The sequence below is a fragment of the Coturnix japonica genome, chromosome 5, assembly GCF_001577835.2.
Source record: "Coturnix japonica isolate 7356 chromosome 5, Coturnix japonica 2.1, whole genome shotgun sequence".
NCBI classification, from domain to species: Eukaryota; Metazoa; Chordata; class Aves; order Galliformes; family Phasianidae; genus Coturnix; species Coturnix japonica.
The window spans coordinates 25,352,116-25,370,317 of record NC_029520.1 but is presented as its reverse complement, the minus strand read 5'-3'; the positions used below and the strand labels follow the sequence as shown (position 1 = coordinate 25,370,317).

At 44.5% G+C, this 18,202-nt stretch overlaps 1 protein-coding gene across 2 annotated transcripts in view; it reads right to left on the bottom strand.

The window, feature by feature from the left end:
- LOC107314914 (alpha-actinin-1) overlaps positions 1–18,202 on the bottom strand; it is a 70,349-nt gene that overhangs the window by 27,510 nt on the left and 24,637 nt on the right. For both annotated transcript variants that reach the window (XM_015864736.1, XM_015864737.1), the window contains exons 2-3: positions 8,909–9,023; positions 4,301–4,420 (exon numbers count right to left, since the gene is read on the bottom strand). In XM_015864736.1, the coding sequence (XP_015720222.1) occupies positions 4,301–4,420; positions 8,909–9,023 (235 nt within the window). The remainder of the gene's footprint in view (positions 1–4,300; positions 4,421–8,908; positions 9,024–18,202) is intronic.

The window sequence follows — 18,202 nt, the reverse complement described above, 5'->3', positions numbered from 1 at the left end:
TTTGGCTGGTGCCAGACTCTTTCCACTATAATGAATACAAGAAGCAAAAGTGAAAAACAGGTTTGCAGGGAGCCATCTGCCTCCTGGTGATGACGAGAAAGAAATTCCTCAGAAACTGTTAAAATGTTAAACTTAACACTACGAAGTTGGAACAGTCTAATTGAAGATATTCTCTTTGTTCCCTCTGATGTAAGCAACACTCAGCTAACATGAGAGTAGTTCAAGTATGCCATTAAAAAGCTAATAGACAGAATCTTCTGCTTGACTGCTTTCTAAGAACTCTTCCTAAGCAGGACCTTTGCAGACATTCTCTGAGTTTCCTCCACCACCACCAGCAGCAGCAAACAGATGTTATTAATGTAATCTACATTCAATTTGGGGGTGGATTGGTGTTAGCTAAAGCTGACAAAGCATCTGCATCTACTGGAAGAAAATTTCTTGCATCAGTGAATACGCTTCCACTCAACCCCTACTATTGCTCCAGAGATCACAAACAAAACATGCAAAAATTACAGCATTCTCATCCATTTGTTTGACAGCCAATTAAGGGCCTGACAAACATTCACTCCTTAGGAGCAAGACTGGCTTGCTACATAGATGTGACTTATAAAATGCCATTTCAAAGTCATTAATTCATTTTGAAAAATACTAAAAGGACTAAGCTTACTTTTCTACTGCTGGCCTGAGCAGTTAGAATCAATGCCACTAAAACTGTTAACCCCAACTGCATCTAAAACTGAATTATGCATGAGAGCACAGCACCTGGCTACCCCATGGAACAAAGGAGTTGCAGAGGAGCAACTACAGGCAGGGAAGTGTTAGGATTTCGGAATTAAAGGTATGTTGTTAGAGATGGTCCGGCCAGATTTAGGACAGCTTGCTGGCATTAATGAAGGAAGTGTGCATTTCAGCTCCCTAATTGTGAGCGGGCAGGAGATGGGGGCAAATATAAAACTATGTTTCACTCACTGACATGGAGAGACCTTATTTTTCCTTCCTTTCTGCTGCTAGATGCATGCTTGCTCTGCCCTGTGGTTCAGGAAGTGTTTAGCTCAGCTGTGACTTCTGCAACTGTTGAAATCTTTATGCTTTATTTCTCCTTTGACTTACACAGGTGAGAAGAGGAATCAGCAGTTATCTCTATGTTGAACTGAGCTACGTCTGTATAAGAAATCAGTAACTTTCTATGCAGATTAGAGGTGCAAATAAAACAGTTGCTATTCAACAGACTATTCAATCTGGTAAAACTCTGGAGCATTTGGTCCTAGTATGGAATTGATTACAGCAAAAGATCTTGAGATATCAGATGAAAAAGAGATCTAAAAGCAGATGAAGAAAGATTTGAGAGCTGCAGCAGGATAGACCATTCCTGATCCTGGTTTACAAAGACCTGTTGTACACCACAACTGCTGTAAAAAGCAGCTCTTAAGCCTCAATGCTTATTCTGCCTGCTTAGTTCACTTTCCACTTGATGTGGACATGGAACATGTCCCACACACATGCTGTGTGTAAGAAACCCTCTTCTACTGTGGTTCTTGTCCACTAGGACAAAGTTGCAAAGTTTGGCTTCTAGGCAGCACAGAGGGATCTTCATCTGTCAAAATGCAAGAGAAATACCAAGGAAACATTTTTTCTGGCTTAAATTCTGATTAACCATGGTTTCACAAGGCCTAAGTTGACCCAAGTGTCTCCCAGTGGAATTCTTTCTTTCTGGAGGTTATGTTTTAACTTAAAAAAATAAAAAAATAAAAAAAAAATAAAGTGGGGAAAAAACATAACGTTGATGGCCAGTGCCATTTATCTAGTGTATACAGAGGACTCCAGCTGGGCTGCAGACCTTCCACACAAAACTGCTGTCTGGCAGATAGACAACCAGAGATGGAGCAAGTGCCCTCAAGGTGAAGAGTGTGGTGGCCTAGCCAGTACCCCCACGCTGCCACAAGCTGCTAGTTTTCCCTTGGGGGAGAAAACTTCCTCGATCAGTCCTGCCTGCCTGAGGCTTCTACAGCTCATTTTCTTGGTGCAGTGTTATGACTGCCTCACTGACTCTTACTTTCTAGTCTGCTACTGTGCAATGTCTTCTTAAAGCCTGAATATTATACCTTAGCATGTAACTCCTCCAGAGGATGGAGATACTGCTATACTGTTCAAAGCAAAAATCCATTTTCATAGCTGATATGTAATTTACCAGGTACGCAGCACTTGGATGGAGTGGGCTGAAGCCCCGCTGCAGGCTTATGCCTCCTGCTGACAGCCAGAGTGGGCTGGGCTTAGCTCAGGGGCAAAGGCAGGTACTGGGCTGGGGCCCTGCCTAGAATTACACTTGCCTAGCTTGAGCTTGCATCAAAGTGCTCTGTATAAACACCAAAACTTAACATCAGTACAAACTTCAGTGCTGTCAAAAGCCAAGGTGATCTATTAAAAGCCAGACCTTTTGGGGGGTATAAGGAAACCCTTATTTGGATAACCACATATTTGCACGGTTGCGTGGGCAGCAGGACAAAAGCGATGCAGAAAGGTTTGGCAGTTCAGATGGAATCACAGTTTAGACTAAACTAAATCGTGGTGGCTATCACAAAACTGCACGTCACAGACTATTTCTTAACAGGATAACTGCTGTGAGTCAGTACTGAGTAATGAGGCCCTGGATATCATTGGTCACAGAGCCTTTTACTTGTAAATGATCTGTAAGTGCTGGAAGGGTAGTCATAGCTGATTCAGGAGCAAAGATCAAAAGAGAAAAATCCAGGGGAAGTAGAGGAAAAAGGCCAACTACTGCCAGGGAAACCAGAACCAGAAAAGAAAGAAAAATGCATCAGAGCAGTGCAGTTAGGTTTTACACATGCTCTAGGTTCCCAGAAGGAACTGTCTATCCAGGATCCAGATTACAATTGTCTTCTCTTAAGGCAGGAGACCTACATCTTCATGCCCAGCTTCTAGTTACAATACATACTGATATGGAATACTGAATCAAGACACTGGACACATCTTGTAAGGACACAAAATAACTGTACCCATGCTTCTGGGCTTACATAAACAGCACTCAGGGAAAGCAACACCCTAAGTTGCTGCTGTGGGAAAAGGAGAGAAAACTGAAGGGAAGTTCTACATGCAAGTTATACCAAAGTTATTACCACAGTAAGAAAGCATCTCCACAAAGTATTCTGAAGTCCTCGTAACATCATAACTTTAAGCTGGGGTAAATGGGGTAAGGCAAACACAAACACCTCCAGGGGCAGAGGTATTCTGCCTGATCTCATAGAGAACTAGTGGACCACAGATGACCCCAAGAGTGTGCCTAAGAGTCCAGATCTCAGGACAACACACCAACATCGCGCTGACCTCCTGGACTATAAGCAGACAGATCTCAGCCTTGCAGTCCTACAACTCTGACAGAAGATGAGTGGTCATTCAGAACTGTACTATGGACTCATTTCCTGGCTGACAAGAGTTTCCAAGGAGAAACCATGCTTTTCCATCTGTAAGATGGAGATAATAAACACCCTCATTTTCCATGGTCACTGCAAAGGCAAACCTAGAAATACCACAGAAGCTGAGTGTCTCCACAGCAACAGTGACAAAAGGAGTCTAAAGGCAGACTCAGACAAAGGTCTAGAGCAAAGGAAAACGAGTGTCATAAAAACAGTCCAGATAAGATTACTAATTGCTAAGGTTTATAAAAGAACAAATTATTCTACCAGCCTGCAAGCCTATCTGAATCTTGTGATATATCTGCAAAACACCTGTCAGCTTTGCTAGAAAGACAAAAATGTTGCACAATTCCATGCTGCACAATCAATCTGCAAGTTTATTCTGAGGGCATCCCCAGTGCTGCCCACAATGATCTCTGCACAACAGTACACAGGCTTCCAGCCATAGCACTCACATTTCTAGAATGCACAGGAAGAAGCCTGGACACCCTGACAGCTGAAGTCTCTGGGATCCTTTACCTGTCTTGGTGATTGCCCTTGGCTTTGACCTAAGGGACGCCCTACAGCAAAAGGGGATCTGTCCCAGCAACTCTGCAACAAGCTAAGTACAAGCAGCTGCTCTGTTTCAATTGAGAAAGAAACACCCTGATGAAAGCCCACTGTTTTCCATGAGTCATGGGATCCAGGAGAAAAGAAAGAGAAATGACCAATAAAGGCCAGGAGGTAATTAAGTTTTGCAGCTTGTTGTGACCTACAAAAGATCCAATATGTCCCCTTTCTACGGCCATGGTTTCTTTTACAAGAACATGGTAGAGCATGGAGCTGTCTGGGCACAGCTTGGGCCCACACAAATCAGCTGGTTTCTTTACCTTCTGCACCAATGGACACAAGTTTCACTCCTTTGCTGGCGATATAATCCAGAGCTTTGTTCACGTTGGATATTTTGTGCACTCGCATTTTGCCTCTTTCAGGCTTAGCCAAACGTTCACCTAGGAAGAAAAGAGAAAACATATATATATTAGAAAACAACCCTGAAGTCTTTCCTCTCTTATGGATGTTTTCCCATCCTGGTGGCTCCCACTGCTCAGAAGGGCACAGGTTAGAATTCCCTGTATCTTTTCTTGACACTTACTGCTAAGTACCCCCAGGAAGAAGCAGACGCCAGATTATTTCATAAATGAGGACCTGTCAACACTAAATCCCTTCTGCTGTGAGTTTGTGTCAGAGATGTCAATTATAGAAATCTTTCAAAACCACACTGAGCCCAGCATTGAAAAATTAACCTCTTTACCATTCAAGACTGGTAATGGTGCCTGGAAAGGAAGTTTTCTTCTTCTCATGAAGACAAGCGAGCAGCGTATCTCCAGTGTTTACAACATGCAATTTACAAAGCAAATCTCTTTTCCTAGGAATTCCCTGCTGTCAAATACTAGAATGAACTTATACCACACCTTCTTTCCCCAGCCAGGATACAGACCTTACACCTCTCTAGTCTTTGCACCAAGTGGTCACAGCTGCTCCTACTAGGAACTTAACATCACTTCCGCAGTGAGCAGCTTTGTAAGGACCATCACATCTATTCCTTTCCACTAAATGCATTCAATGTATTTCTAGCTCTTTGTCATGCTTTCATACACAACAGTATGCATTTTAAATGCTTATAATGAGGTAGAGAGGGAAGCAGCATAGCTCTGGAATAAGGGAGTGAGTCTCAGGGCACACACCGGATCTTTACTGGAACTATGCTGGAAAACCTGGAAAAGCACTTTGTGACCATCTTTATTTAAAAGAGCTGCATTCAGCAAAGTTGTGCCCTTCTTGATTGGTTGCCTGCAACTGTTCCCATGGCCTGCTTTTACTCACATTAACCTAATAGTCAGGATAAGCAAATTAAAGCCCATACAAGTGGGCTTCTCAGAGGACTCTTTATTGGAAATATTGACAGGACATCAGGAGGCACCTACATGCGACCCACATAACCAGAAATCAAACAGAGCAGCTCAGGTTTCAGATCAAGGCTCCAGAATACAACAAACAAACACAAACAAAATGTGAGGTTTTGCATTCTGAAAAAGAAGGTATGGAATAATTAAAAAGAGATCAAATGGGCAAGTTCAGGCAAGTAATGACTCAGATCCAGTTCCAAGAGCCTCCTGCTATATTCTGAGCATGAATATTTAAATCGTGAGCTGACTCAAAAGCTTTATTGAAGGCTTAAGGGTGAGAAAGAAAAGCATTTTTTGAGCTCTTTTTTTTCATATTAAAGTGGATGGCTTGTTTCCTAACAAAGGAGTGAGGAAACTACAAGGGAGAAAAACAGATTACCACCACAGCCATGCCCTCCCAAGCAAAAAAGCCTGGAAAAGAAAATCCTTTATCACTGTAGGCTGGTGTCAGGCTTAAGGATAAAACTAGATTCACTTTCATAATGGCATAATTTAAGTGAAAAGACGTATTTACAGTACTAGATACTTCTTAGGATTAAAAAAATGTTCTTCACTTTAATGGACCATCAAGTACACGTCATGGTGCGTTGCTTTCTTTTTCCATCTGGATAATGCCAGTCATTGTAAATTGAAGTGGAAGCACTTTTCGTGACAGCTTCACAATGTCGTTTTTACAAATGTAGTTTCAGAAAAGACTTAAGCTGATTTATGCTGCCAAACGTCAACAAATGGTTCAAGTCAGCAAAAAAAATAACTATTTTCTTTAACTGATGTGACTGCAAAGCAGAAAAATGAAGGAGGCTGGGTTTCAGCTGGAACAGCAAGCTGATCCCATTCACCTTGTGGCTGCATAATGTGCATTGCCAACAAAGGGATGGTACCAACTCGCTCCATGTGGGGCTGGGGTGGGCACAGTCTCCCCTCTGACCACATCAGGATCCAAGAGAAGCCAGTAATGTTTGCACAACTGCAGTCTCCCTCTCCGAAACAACACAGTAGCAGATTTTGTCTTAGAATAAGTTTTGGTGAACTTAGAAAGTCCCCAGACCCAATGGCTATTGCCTTCAGTCCTGAACTTTATTACAAATTTAGATGTTCAGAGCAAAGCTTCATAAGGTTCCATGCCATGCAGTATTAATGAAGTAGACTTTTAAAAGTGGAAGCCTGCTAGAAATATGTTCTGCTTTCAGCTGTTTGTATTACTGCTTTATTTCTCAGTACCTCACCTAGCTCAGATGACGGAAATGGCCTGCTCACTTCCATTCTCCAGTTCTCATGTACTAGACCAAGGCTGTTTGTTAAAAGCCAAATAACACAAGGAAGTGTTGGCATAGATGCTGTTTACAGCAATTTTTTTTAGGAAAGATTTCAGTTAGTGCTCCCTTCTGTTTGGTGGAAAAAAAAAAAACAAAACAAAAGGGCCTTATAACTGTATTTTAAAGTAGTAAAGACAGGCTCAGCCCTTTCGAGTCTCGTGGTATTTTTAAAATGTGAGGCTTTGTGAGGGGAAGGAAATACATGCAGTGAAAAATGAAAGTGCATCATGCCAGGCAACTTCTGTGGGGCCCACCTGTTACTTCCCAGCACAGAGCCAACAGGACAGGATCTGCAGTGCTACTGCTCCCCTTCATGTACCTCCAGACCCGCTGCTGAGGAGCAGGTAGCATCTGGCTCTGTGCGGCTCCTGGCCAGCCTGGCTCCATGCCCTTGTGGCTGAAGGCACCTCTGGCCATCGCTCTGCCTATGGCTAAGCTGGCTGAGAGGAAAGGAGTAGCGCAGCAATCCCACCCCTGCCAAATTCCTGTCAGCAGCTCCACAGTTCCCCAAAACACGGGAAAAGGAAGGTGTGTAGAGAGCCAAAAGCTGAAGGGAAAGCCAGCGGCTGAACCAGAGGGCTTAGAGCCATCCGGAGCCTCTCTCATTTGGCAGGCCATCCGCAGGAGCCATGGCAGGAGCATCCAGGCAAAACCCTGCCAGCAGGGAAAGCATGAGGAGAGGATTCATTCCCCTCAGGCAGCACCCCAGGTGCTGCTGCTGCTTCCCAATTTAAAGGTCAGAGGAGCTACTGGTGGGGCCAGCTGCTGCAAAGAGGCTCCAGGAGGAGAGTAGGAAGGATGCTCTGTAGCCCAAGGCCCACAGCAGCTCCACACACCTTTGTCTGCTGGTCACACTTCCGAGCGGGCTCCCACCAGGACAACAGCACTGGAGGGGTGGGAGATGAGGAGAGGATATTAAGAGTGTGAGGCATGAGAGCTACTGTGCTAGCAGCCAGTCTGCTGTACTCATACACCATCTTCCATTCATGTTCCCCTTTCCTGCTCACAGCAATCAGAACCGAAGCCATTAGGGCCCATCTGCCCCAGCTTCCTGGCTGCAGCCCCTCCTCTGGAAAGCAACAGTATGCAAAAAAATAAGCACAGAAAAATAGGGCTCTGCCTGCTAGCTTCTCACAGACACTGCAGGAGCAATGCTGTGAACTTTGATCCCTCCAAACTACTAGCACAGGCAAAAACTCGAAGGTATTATATCCATACATTCTCAAGAGTACACACACACACACACAGCATCTTTGCAGGAGATGGAGAAGGTTAGGAAAACAGGGGCAGCAGAGGGAAGGAAGCCTGAGTGCCTCTCTCACAACAATTTTACTGCAAAACACACCAAGAAGCTCAGGGGTGCAACTCATAGGGTTGCTCTTATTGACTGAAAGCCATTGGGTGAAAGTCTGTGAGCACACAGCCCCAGTTTCACACTCTTATCCCTCGTGACACCTCCCACGGTACTTTAAGGCATTTATTTCATCAGTACATCAACAGGAATTATTGCTTATACAAAATAATCCTTGTTCAGGGAGATATCTGTCAAATAGTAGGACATCTGTGATAGGGAATTAAAACAAATCTGACCTAATTTGGTCACTGTTTTTATTCCAGATAGTTTTCTGGGATTTTGTTTTGCATTAGGTTTGGTTGGTTGGGTTTTTTTTCTTTTTTTCCTGAAGGCCTAAGCACTGAGCTCAGATTGAAAGTAGAATGGAAAAACTTCAGTCACAGCTGAAACTGAATGACACAGAAGATTTACTGGCCTGACTTTCCTTTTTCAATAACTTCCATCCTATTCCCACTGTCATGTGGCTTTGTATGATTTGCCAGTGCAGCATTCCCACACTCTTTCCAGAGCTGCTTCATCAGCTCTGCCAAGGAGTGAGAGATGTTGCTTGAGCCTTCACAAGAGGCTGTGCATTCCTGGCAAATGGAGGAAAGCCGAGAGGCAGGAGCAGGAATGCAATGGGCAGCCTGCACAGGCCATGAGGCTTGGAACGCATTCCAAAAGCGCATTCATGGTCACTGCTGGAGACAAGATATTCGTTAGAGTGAAATTTGTTCTGAATCAGAAAGCAGCTGTTCTTGTTCCAGCAAAATCTACAGCATTACAGCCCTCGCCGTCCCTGTTCTACAAGAAAAGGGGAAGACAGATTTCAGAACAGAGATGCTAAGGACACTTGAGAGCACCACACACAACCTCTCTCACCTGAAATGACTTCCAGAAGTAACATGAGTTTAAGACCATCCCTGAAATCTTCCTCTATGTTCTCAATCTGTGTCCCAGCCTTGCGGAGGTGAGAATTACACCATGCTGTAAATGTCTAAAACACAAGAAAGAAGAAAAAAAAAAAGAGCAGTCAGTAATCTTCCCAGAGGCCAAACAGCAGTTCAGTACCAAAGAAGTGCTGCTAGGGGTACTGCGATACAGAATGAAACACCAGTTAGATTATCATCTTTTTCCATCTTGCAGAGCACAAATGTTAGTATCTAAATACCCAAAGGAGTTGCGGGGTGCTCTTGTAGCAAAAGAAGTCTGACAGATGTGGTCACTTCATGGCTTCAGGGTGCTTGATCTTCTGGAAGGGCCACTAAACTTTGTGGTTGGTTTACATCACCTTGAAACTTTTAAGGTATGCTGAAGGTTCACATTATTAGGGACTCCAGTGGTGTTGGGTGACACATGTTAACATAATATGAAGGAAAAAGGAAAACAGTATTCCAAATCTCTTTGTCTCTAGGTTGGTGCATTAAAAACAATGATTCTTTTTTTCTTTTTTTTTTTCTGCCTACTGTTTCCAGTCTATTCCAATACCAAAGGCTGCAGCCCCAGAGGGGCACAGAGGGGCAGAGAACTCAAATACACAAACCACATCCCAATAGCATCACTCCTGCTGCTGCTGTTCCCACAACTCACTGCTGAGCAGAGCCTCTTTCCTGCCTGCCTGTTCCACATGCCCCCTGCATCTGCAACAACTGCTTATGTAGAGAAGCAAATCCTTCCTGAACAACAACACTACCACCCATCTCAACAGAAGCACAGGTCCTTCAAAGGCTAACAGTGAGCATTACCTATGCTACTGCCTAGAGTCCCAGACTCCCACTGCTTGATTGCCTCTGGCAGAGGGATCATAGCCACTCCGTAATCAGTGATACGATGCGGGACCACTGCAGTAATGTATTTGAAGTGGAGCAGGAACTGAAGTCCAAATTACAACACAGTCAGTGGCTTTCAGGCCAGATAACACCCTTTTGGGAAACGCCTTCTGACCTCAAGTGGTCAAAATAAGAGGATCTGTCATACAAGAGAAATGAACTTTGCCACAAGTGATGACAACACACATTTTCTGTGGGTGTGCTCTGTCAGCATTTGTTCTGAGCAATGGGCACATGGACACTGCCCAGGGACAAGACCAGCTCGTCAGTTATGAGATCCAAGCCTGGGTTTAAATTTGTAAGTGACATGAGAATAGAAGTTATCTTCAAAGATCAAAAGCAACTCTGAAAGAGAAAAGCTAGTGCTATCATTGGACGGTCAAATATAAAACACTCTCAGTGTGACAAAGCCTCAACCAGAGGAATGAAAGAGCCCAAATTGGAGATGCAGGAGTTTGAAACAAAAGAATGGTTTGAAGAGTAAAAGGCACCAACTGGTTCTTTATAGGCAGAGAAGTTTGTCTGAGCACTAATGAATGAGCTTCACAGTGTTTTAACAGGACACCAAGCAAACCTTTTCCTTTGTACAGAGGAATAACCCTTCAATCACTCTTTAAATAGGAGGGTGAGGTAACTCAAAACTTAAGCAGCTCCAAAAGCTCAGTCCTACCGCAGAAAAGGAGTCTTCCCTCTCTCTCTTAAGACATGCTCCCAGTGCCAACTCAACTCACTGACCCAGTGAAGAACTGCTTGCTTTCCCCAGTATGCCAAGTCTCCTGCTGAGCTAGTGTATGGAACAGAGTCTGGCAAGACTTTGCAAGAGGAAATTGGGTAAAAATGGAGGGTAGAGTAGACCACAGCACTCATGCCATCTTAGGCTGTTGCACAACTGAAGCAGGAAGGACCCTGCTGACTCTGAAGAACTGCATGCCAGAAATTCAGGAATGCTTCACCACTGCTTACACCGTGTGCTGGAATTCAAAAGACCATCCAAAATGGCAAAGACCATCAAGTCTTTTCTAATTTTTCTAGAGGCTGGGCTTCCTGTGTTAACCTACTTGCATTCATGCTTACACCACTGCAAACAGTGTCGAGCAGAATCTTTCCTAGGAAGAAGCATGGCTTAACAGCTGCTGGGCTTTACATTGTTGTGCTCTGGCCTTGCTCTCCGCTGGGGCTCTGGGACAGAGCAGGAAAACAGTGCAGCTGCAAATATTTTCATGGCAACTGCTCTTTGGATGGGTAACATGTATTGTGAAAGTCTGGGATCTCCATTTTCAAGATGGTCTGGTTTCCTTCCAGATTTGGAAGTTTCAAAAAAGAGTAAGCTATTAAGTACGTTTTATTGCTTTTTATTGTTATTCCCCTGAGAAACAGAAGCGTGGTTTGTTGTTGTTCTCTGTTATCAGAACAAGAGTGGCTTTACTTGTGAACAGACTCTGCATCCTGAAGTACATCCTTTCGGCACTACTTTCTTCATTCTACTACCTGCGCTGTCTTATGTGAGAAGAGGCTCATTTACTTGCCTCATATTTACAACCAGGCTCCCTTACTCCCCCAGAGGGGCAAACGAGAGCATAGATGTTTTCAAACGCCCTACCAACTACAGTATCAAAATACAAGAGCAACTTATGTCGGGAAAGTCACGGATGCCCATACTTCTCCCCCTCATTTGTGAAAGCAGAAAGAGGAAGATACCAACAGATAGTGACTGGTCCTAGCTTACAGTACAAATCCTTGTTGAATCAAGGAGGAAGTCAAAGATCTAGTTCACAGGCCACCAGACTGCACTTATATTTCTTGTATGATGCAACTAAGATGACCTTTATTGGTGTAAGAGTCCCTGAACCTTGGTGGAAAAGTTCAAGTGAGAGCCAGCCCCCTAACTATAATGCTGGAGCTACCTCCACCAGTTCATGTGGTACCTTCAGGTCAGATGTAAACTCCACAATACCACAAACAGTACAACAATATATGGAAACAGCAGCTCTATGTGGATGCATTAAGCCATTTTACAAGCAAGGCAGATTATTAATGCTTTTAATAAGAATGGGAGTTTATAGCTATGGGATTCACAGAGAGTACTCCTTGCAAACCAACCCGCAACAACATCTGTCAAAACAGTAAGCGGAAAGCTGCTTTACATTGCATCTGTTGCACACACTGCTGAGGAATAAAATATCTTATTTCCAAGTAGTAAATTGGAGGGAAATGTGACAGACAGCTGAAAGAAGGCTGAAGAAATACGCTAGAAAAGTTGGGAGAGGTTGGGAGTAGGAGAAGAAAGAGCTGGAATTTCTGCTGTCCGCTGAGACTTGCAATCCTGGCAGTCTTGGTTGGAGTCATTTATACTGACTTGGCTTCATGCAGCTGCACAGGATCCTTTTTGTTATTCTGGGAAACTTACTGAAACCACCCACTCGCCCCATCCACCTCCTAGCACCAGATCCCCTCCTCCCCACACCCTTAGTCACAGCGGCAGCAATTGGTTGTGCTGCTGAGCCCCTGTGCTGCCTATCCCCACGAGTGAGGGCAGAACTGCAGTGCCAAGCACAGGCATCACCTCTGGAGCCTATAGTCACATCACTGCTCTAAGCAGCAGACATTTTTCCTCATTGTCTACATGTGCAGAAGCTTGGAATTATCTTCACTCTTACCTCTGGTTCTCTGTCCCGAGGAAGAGAAAACAAATACTCCGTTAACCTTGGGATGTAAGAAAATTTCACGTAAGTGGAAAACTACTTTTACCAAGTAACAGCATGAGAAGATGCTGCCATGTAAATTCTCTTCACATGAATCTCACACCATACATTTTCTATGGCAACCTTAGCAGAGGTGCAGACAGAGCTGTGTTTCTTGGCCCCTGGATCTTTCCATAGATTGGTCACAGCAGATCCCTTGAAGGTCTGTTTCTTGCTCAGTGCTCACAATGGAGGAATGCCCAAGGAAGAAGTATGTGTGCATACACTTGCCATTGCTGCTCTCTGCCTTCCCTTGCTCCCAGCTATAGCTATGATTTGTACCTTTCTGGTACCTGAGTGTTTCATACAATGTTCCTGCAACTTGGGGAAGCAAGACAGCAAGTCAGTATTTTAAGTTCAGAGCTGAAAGTAGCTCTAGTGAGCTCTTTGCTGCAAGAAAACAGCCATAAGGCACTTCATCCTCAAAGCAATTTTAGCAATGTAAATGTCAAAGCCACTACAACCACATAGCTGACAGTAAAAAAAAAAAATAAATGGGCAGCTTTATCTCTGTGTGGCTGTGACAGTGACATTCCAGCTTTATCTGACCTTTCCAGATGCTCTTCACTTCTCTCCGTGCTAAATCCCTCTTCCACGCAGACCATGGATGAGTATAAACTTCCCAACACAGCCAAGGGCCTGTTGAATTTTAACGGCAGCCCCAAAAAAGCTATAATTGATCTTAAGCAGTGAGTGCTTCTTGCCTCCCCTCTGACAGCAATGAGGTTTGGCTTAAGCAACCAAAGAAAGAATTTGCTGGAACATTGCTTCACTGGCAAGCCAGGACCATCCTCCAAGGGAGGCAGAGCTCAGCCACCATGAGATCCTCTTTCCTTGTGCTTTAACTGGGGGGTGAGATCTAGTCAAGAATTTCAAACCAGTACTACTGTTGCAACGTGCCCACAAAGCTCTGGCTCCTGCAGAGGAGGGGATGGTGCTCCTGGCACACGGTGGCCAAGGAGAGTGCTTCTACACTACTGCACGTGTACCTGCAAAGCAAGGTCTTGAACAGGCTGTAAGCTGCGAGTACAGGTCCGGGCTTTCCGCTAGCGTTGCCAGGGAAATGACAGGAAGATTCCCTTTTGGACAACTAGAAAGGAAAGCAGGATACTCACACAATACACCATGAACAGCTGGAAAACAAAGTCAATTCAACCAGCTGCAAGTGCTTTACCCTCTGATTGCCCACATCCAGATGAGCACACCTGGGCTTCTGCAGGCACAGCCACAGCGGTGTTTGCTGCCCAATCTGCTGTGTCACTGCAGGGCCCGCCCAACATGGCACCATACAGGACAGTGCTACTCAGACAAAGCTGCTTGTCCTTGCAATGCATTCTACATGCTGCAAGGGATTTTATTTGAACGAAATTGTCTGGAACAAGGGTTGAGGCACTCACCCAATAACGACTAACAGTTTTTTAAGAGCAGGCAGAAAACTGCTGCACACAAGGTTTCTTTAAGCCCTGGAATTATTACTAAGCAGTTCCAGCTGCTCCACAATGGGCTTCCTTCCACCCTGGTAGCCTGTGAGCTGAACACACCATATCAAGGAAGAAGATCCTAACCCCCAGTACCCCAACCTCTATCTTCTTCTCCTCGTCCAGGCTGGTGAGAGAGCTCATTAATGAGAAGTGTTTGGATTGAGGGGCCAGGAAACAAATCCCAACTTCCCAGCCTAAGTTCCCCTCGGCTCAGCACCAATCCATCACTAAAACTAACCCCAGAGCCTCACTCAGTTTCTTCCTTGTGGTGCTTCTGTTGTTTCTCTCTCTCAGCCACTCTTTCACACCTAAAGAACCGCTGGTGGTCTCCCCACAGCTTTATGTACACCAAAACCACTGCCTGTGATCTTCCAGCAGAGAAGCTCTAGAGATTGGAGATGGTCTACACAAACCTCTCTACAACTCTGGGGAGCTCCCAAAGGGCTTCTTGTTCAAATCTGAATCTTTTTAGGCCATACTATCCAATTTCAACTTCCAACCTCAAACATAGTCTTGGCTTCTCTTCACATTGCTCTGCATTTAATGCCACTCCTGAAAGAAGAGTGGCATTTGATAAATCCTTTCAGCATGACCTTTGAGTCCATTATTCAGGTGATTTAAATAGCTTGGTTTGTGCTGAAGGGTTCCACTGCCAGAAGCTGACCTACAGAATTACAGATCAGATGGTAAATGAGACTAATGCTGCACAACTGAGAACTTTACTTTCCAACGGGGTTAGAACATTTTCTTAGGAAAAAAAAAAAAAAAAAAAAGAAAGAAAGAAAGAAAAAAAGAGTATTCAGAAAAAAATCCTTACAGAAACTCAGCCTTATTTCACCACGTCCACAAAAGGAGTTTAGTACCACATGCATCAGGGATAATGTCCTGTTCTGGTCTAATTGCAGCTGTTGAGTTCCAAGTGTGGCTGAAAGATGAAATGCAGCTCACACTGCTCCAGAAGTACTATGTACTGAAAAGGGGAGGTGTCATTACATTGTACATCACATTACTAGCACCTGAAGAACCATTCGGTGACTGCCTGAGGAATTGCTTGCATCTCCCAACTCCAGGGAGTAGTCCCTGAACTTGGAAGGACAGAGCTCAGTCACTGCTTCAAAGCTCACACTGCTTAAGCAGTTTCCTAAAACCCAGCTTTGCAGCTTGGGATGAGAATAAAATTAGGGCAGGAAGAGCCTGGTCCTGACTGCATCCACGTGAGCCAGGCTAGATTCCACGGGGAACATAATGCTCACCACCAAATCCCTCCTTGTCCAGAATACCTAGGAACAGGAGCGCAGGGCAAACAAAACCCTCCTGACACTCAATCCATCCTTTTGGACAATGGCAGTGAATCAGCAAATCACTTACAAGAAGCTTAAGGAAATAGCGTGGGAGTTTTTCATTTATGCTCAGGCAAATGCAGAGCTCAGAGCCTTTCTTCCCTCCCATGGAAGAAAGGAGGAAAAAAACTAACAAAACGCAAACAGAGCACCTTCCATGCTGGTTTTCCTCTGGCACGGTATTAACTGCCCTGGAGTCAGAGCGATCCTTTTATTAGCTAAGAACAGGCTAAAGTGATGAGGGCAGAGATCTCAATCCAGTGCACTTCCCTTCCATCACAGGGTAAATATTTGTTCTTCTCTACATTTGTTCCTCCAGAGCCTTTAACTCCACTACTGCTAAGGAGCCGCACCATTTCAGGCATTTGTTTCTGCCATTTGAAAGCTCCTGGACATTAAATCAATGACTCAGCTGGCATTTCGGAGCAGTAAAGCACAAACACTCTTTATCCCAGAGTTACCAGGGAACACGAATACCTAGGAAGTTACAAGAATTCTTCAGACATGCAAAAACCATGCAAAAACCAGCACAGCAAGATCAACTAGCCAGAAGTACGGTCTTCTACAGTTTAAAATGATTCTCAGACTAGCGAGTCTCTTCATTATGTTCTTCTGTCTCCTAAGAAATCAGCTCATAAATGTCAACTTGCTTTAAGTTATTTCAGAACAAAAATTAAACAGGGCTGGTCTCTGCACTTTATATGCTGAGCTTCCCAAATCCTTTATAGCATTTGGAGGATATACTGAAAGAAATCATTTTACTGAGTACTGGGATGCAACTATTTATGGACTGGAAAATGGCAGCAAACCACTGCAAACAAGGTTGTTCAGCCTTGGGAGGCTGAACTGCAGCCACCCGGCACGGAGCTGGGCCAGAACAGTAGGATAAACACATGCACAAGCAGTTTTACACCCCGATGGCAGGCCTACACTATAAATCTCACCACACAAAGTTTCTCAGGTACTTCACTCTGGCCCTATATTGATTTCAGTGTGGGGTGTCACTCAGGCTATGCCAGGGACAGGCTGGGGGAAAAGGGTTCTACTTAGCTTCTAGGAAGCCCAAAAAGCCAGAAGTGCAGGGAGCTGATCTGGCTGAAAAATGCACTGTCAACCAAAAGAAAAGAGCTGACAGGGCTTGCTTCACACCTCCGGCATGGGGAAACATGCTGTCAGCATGAAGAGGCATCTCAATCTGGGGCAGCCCTTGTGTACACTGGCTTATAGCAATTTCTGACTTGGGGCTTTAGGAAGGCCTTGTGCTCAGACAGTGGGAGAGCCCCTCACTGCCAGCCGACCCACTGCTACCCAAAGCAGTTGCTTGGTGGGAGGGCTCCCAGGTGTTCCCTTTTCCAAGGCTCTTCTTTGGCTGTTTACTTTGCTGATGAAAGGGGAAGGCAGGAAGAGGAATTTACAGCTTCATCTATCCAGACTTTCTAAATATGGAGCTAAGTAAACAGGTGGGATAATTGAAACAACTTAATGTATTTGCCCACTGCTCTGTACAGATGCTGCAAAATTAGCACAAGCAGATGGGTTTTGGTCTGCAGAATGTTGGTGACTGCTGCACTGGAGGGAAGAAGAGACTTGAAACTATCTGATTTTCTAACTGGTGGTGGTGAGCATCTTGGCTAAAGAAACACACATCATTTCCAGTGAGACGACTCTGAGGTACCCATACTACCATGGGCAGACGCCTTCCTGTGCTCCAGGATACAAAGACTCATAGTGATAAGCTGTTCTGTGCTCCAGAGCACTTTCTGTAGAAGACTTAGACACAAGAGAGGATGCAGCACAACTCAGCACAGGATGTCAGCTGGGGTGCTTGACAGAGGGCTCAGCATGCCCACAACTTACTGCTCGTCAAGCTCTTTGCCAGGATCATGGCAAAAGAGATTTAATCCAAAGAAGACAGTGAGCTAAATTACAGCATTCCCAACCATCCTTCTGTGAAAAGAGCCACAAATAATTCATGCATCTATAATCACAAGCCACGTAACTGCATCTGAACAGCAGGTTCCTATGCAAGACCCTGGGACTGGGTTCCCCTCAGTGGTTATGTTTTGATGCTTCTACCTTGCTCGAAAGCTACAACCTCCTGCCACACTGCAATTTGCTCTCATTTGGTCCATGACATTGGTGCTGGCAGCCTACCTGGAAGGGAGACAACAAAACTGCAAAACTGTGTGGCTGTTTGTAGCAGGTTCCTCCCTAGTGGGAGGCAAGGAAAACAAGACCAATAACATATTTGCTAGAAGGCGTAATGAGCAGGCTACAGCAGACAGTAACTGGTACCAGGCTGACAGATGTGAGAGACCCCAGCACAGACAACTGAGAATGCGAGAGGCAACAAAGGGCCTAGAAAGCAAAGACAGGCACCTCAAGTTTATTGAGGTGAAGAAAGAGGAGCTACAGGAGAGATATGAAGTGAAGAACATGACTATAAGTAATAGGTTATGAAAATTATCTGCTGCATCTTTGTGGATGAGTGTGAGTGTGACTGGATTGCTTCATCGATGTTGGGATAAGGATGCTGCAGCTATTTAGACATACTATAACTGCAAGCCCATGTGGGAGTTTTAATGGAGATCCATCAGCCGTTCTGGAGGGAAATGAAATGTCAGGCCAGAGAAGGGAATGTCACAGCTATTATTGGATGAAAGGTTTTAACTGATCTGGGTGTAGATTAAATTTTGGATATTTACATAAAGATACTACCAAAAAAAAAAAAAAAAAAAAAAAAAGTCTCATCTCTATCTCGCTGAGCTTTAAATGTCTTTTAAAA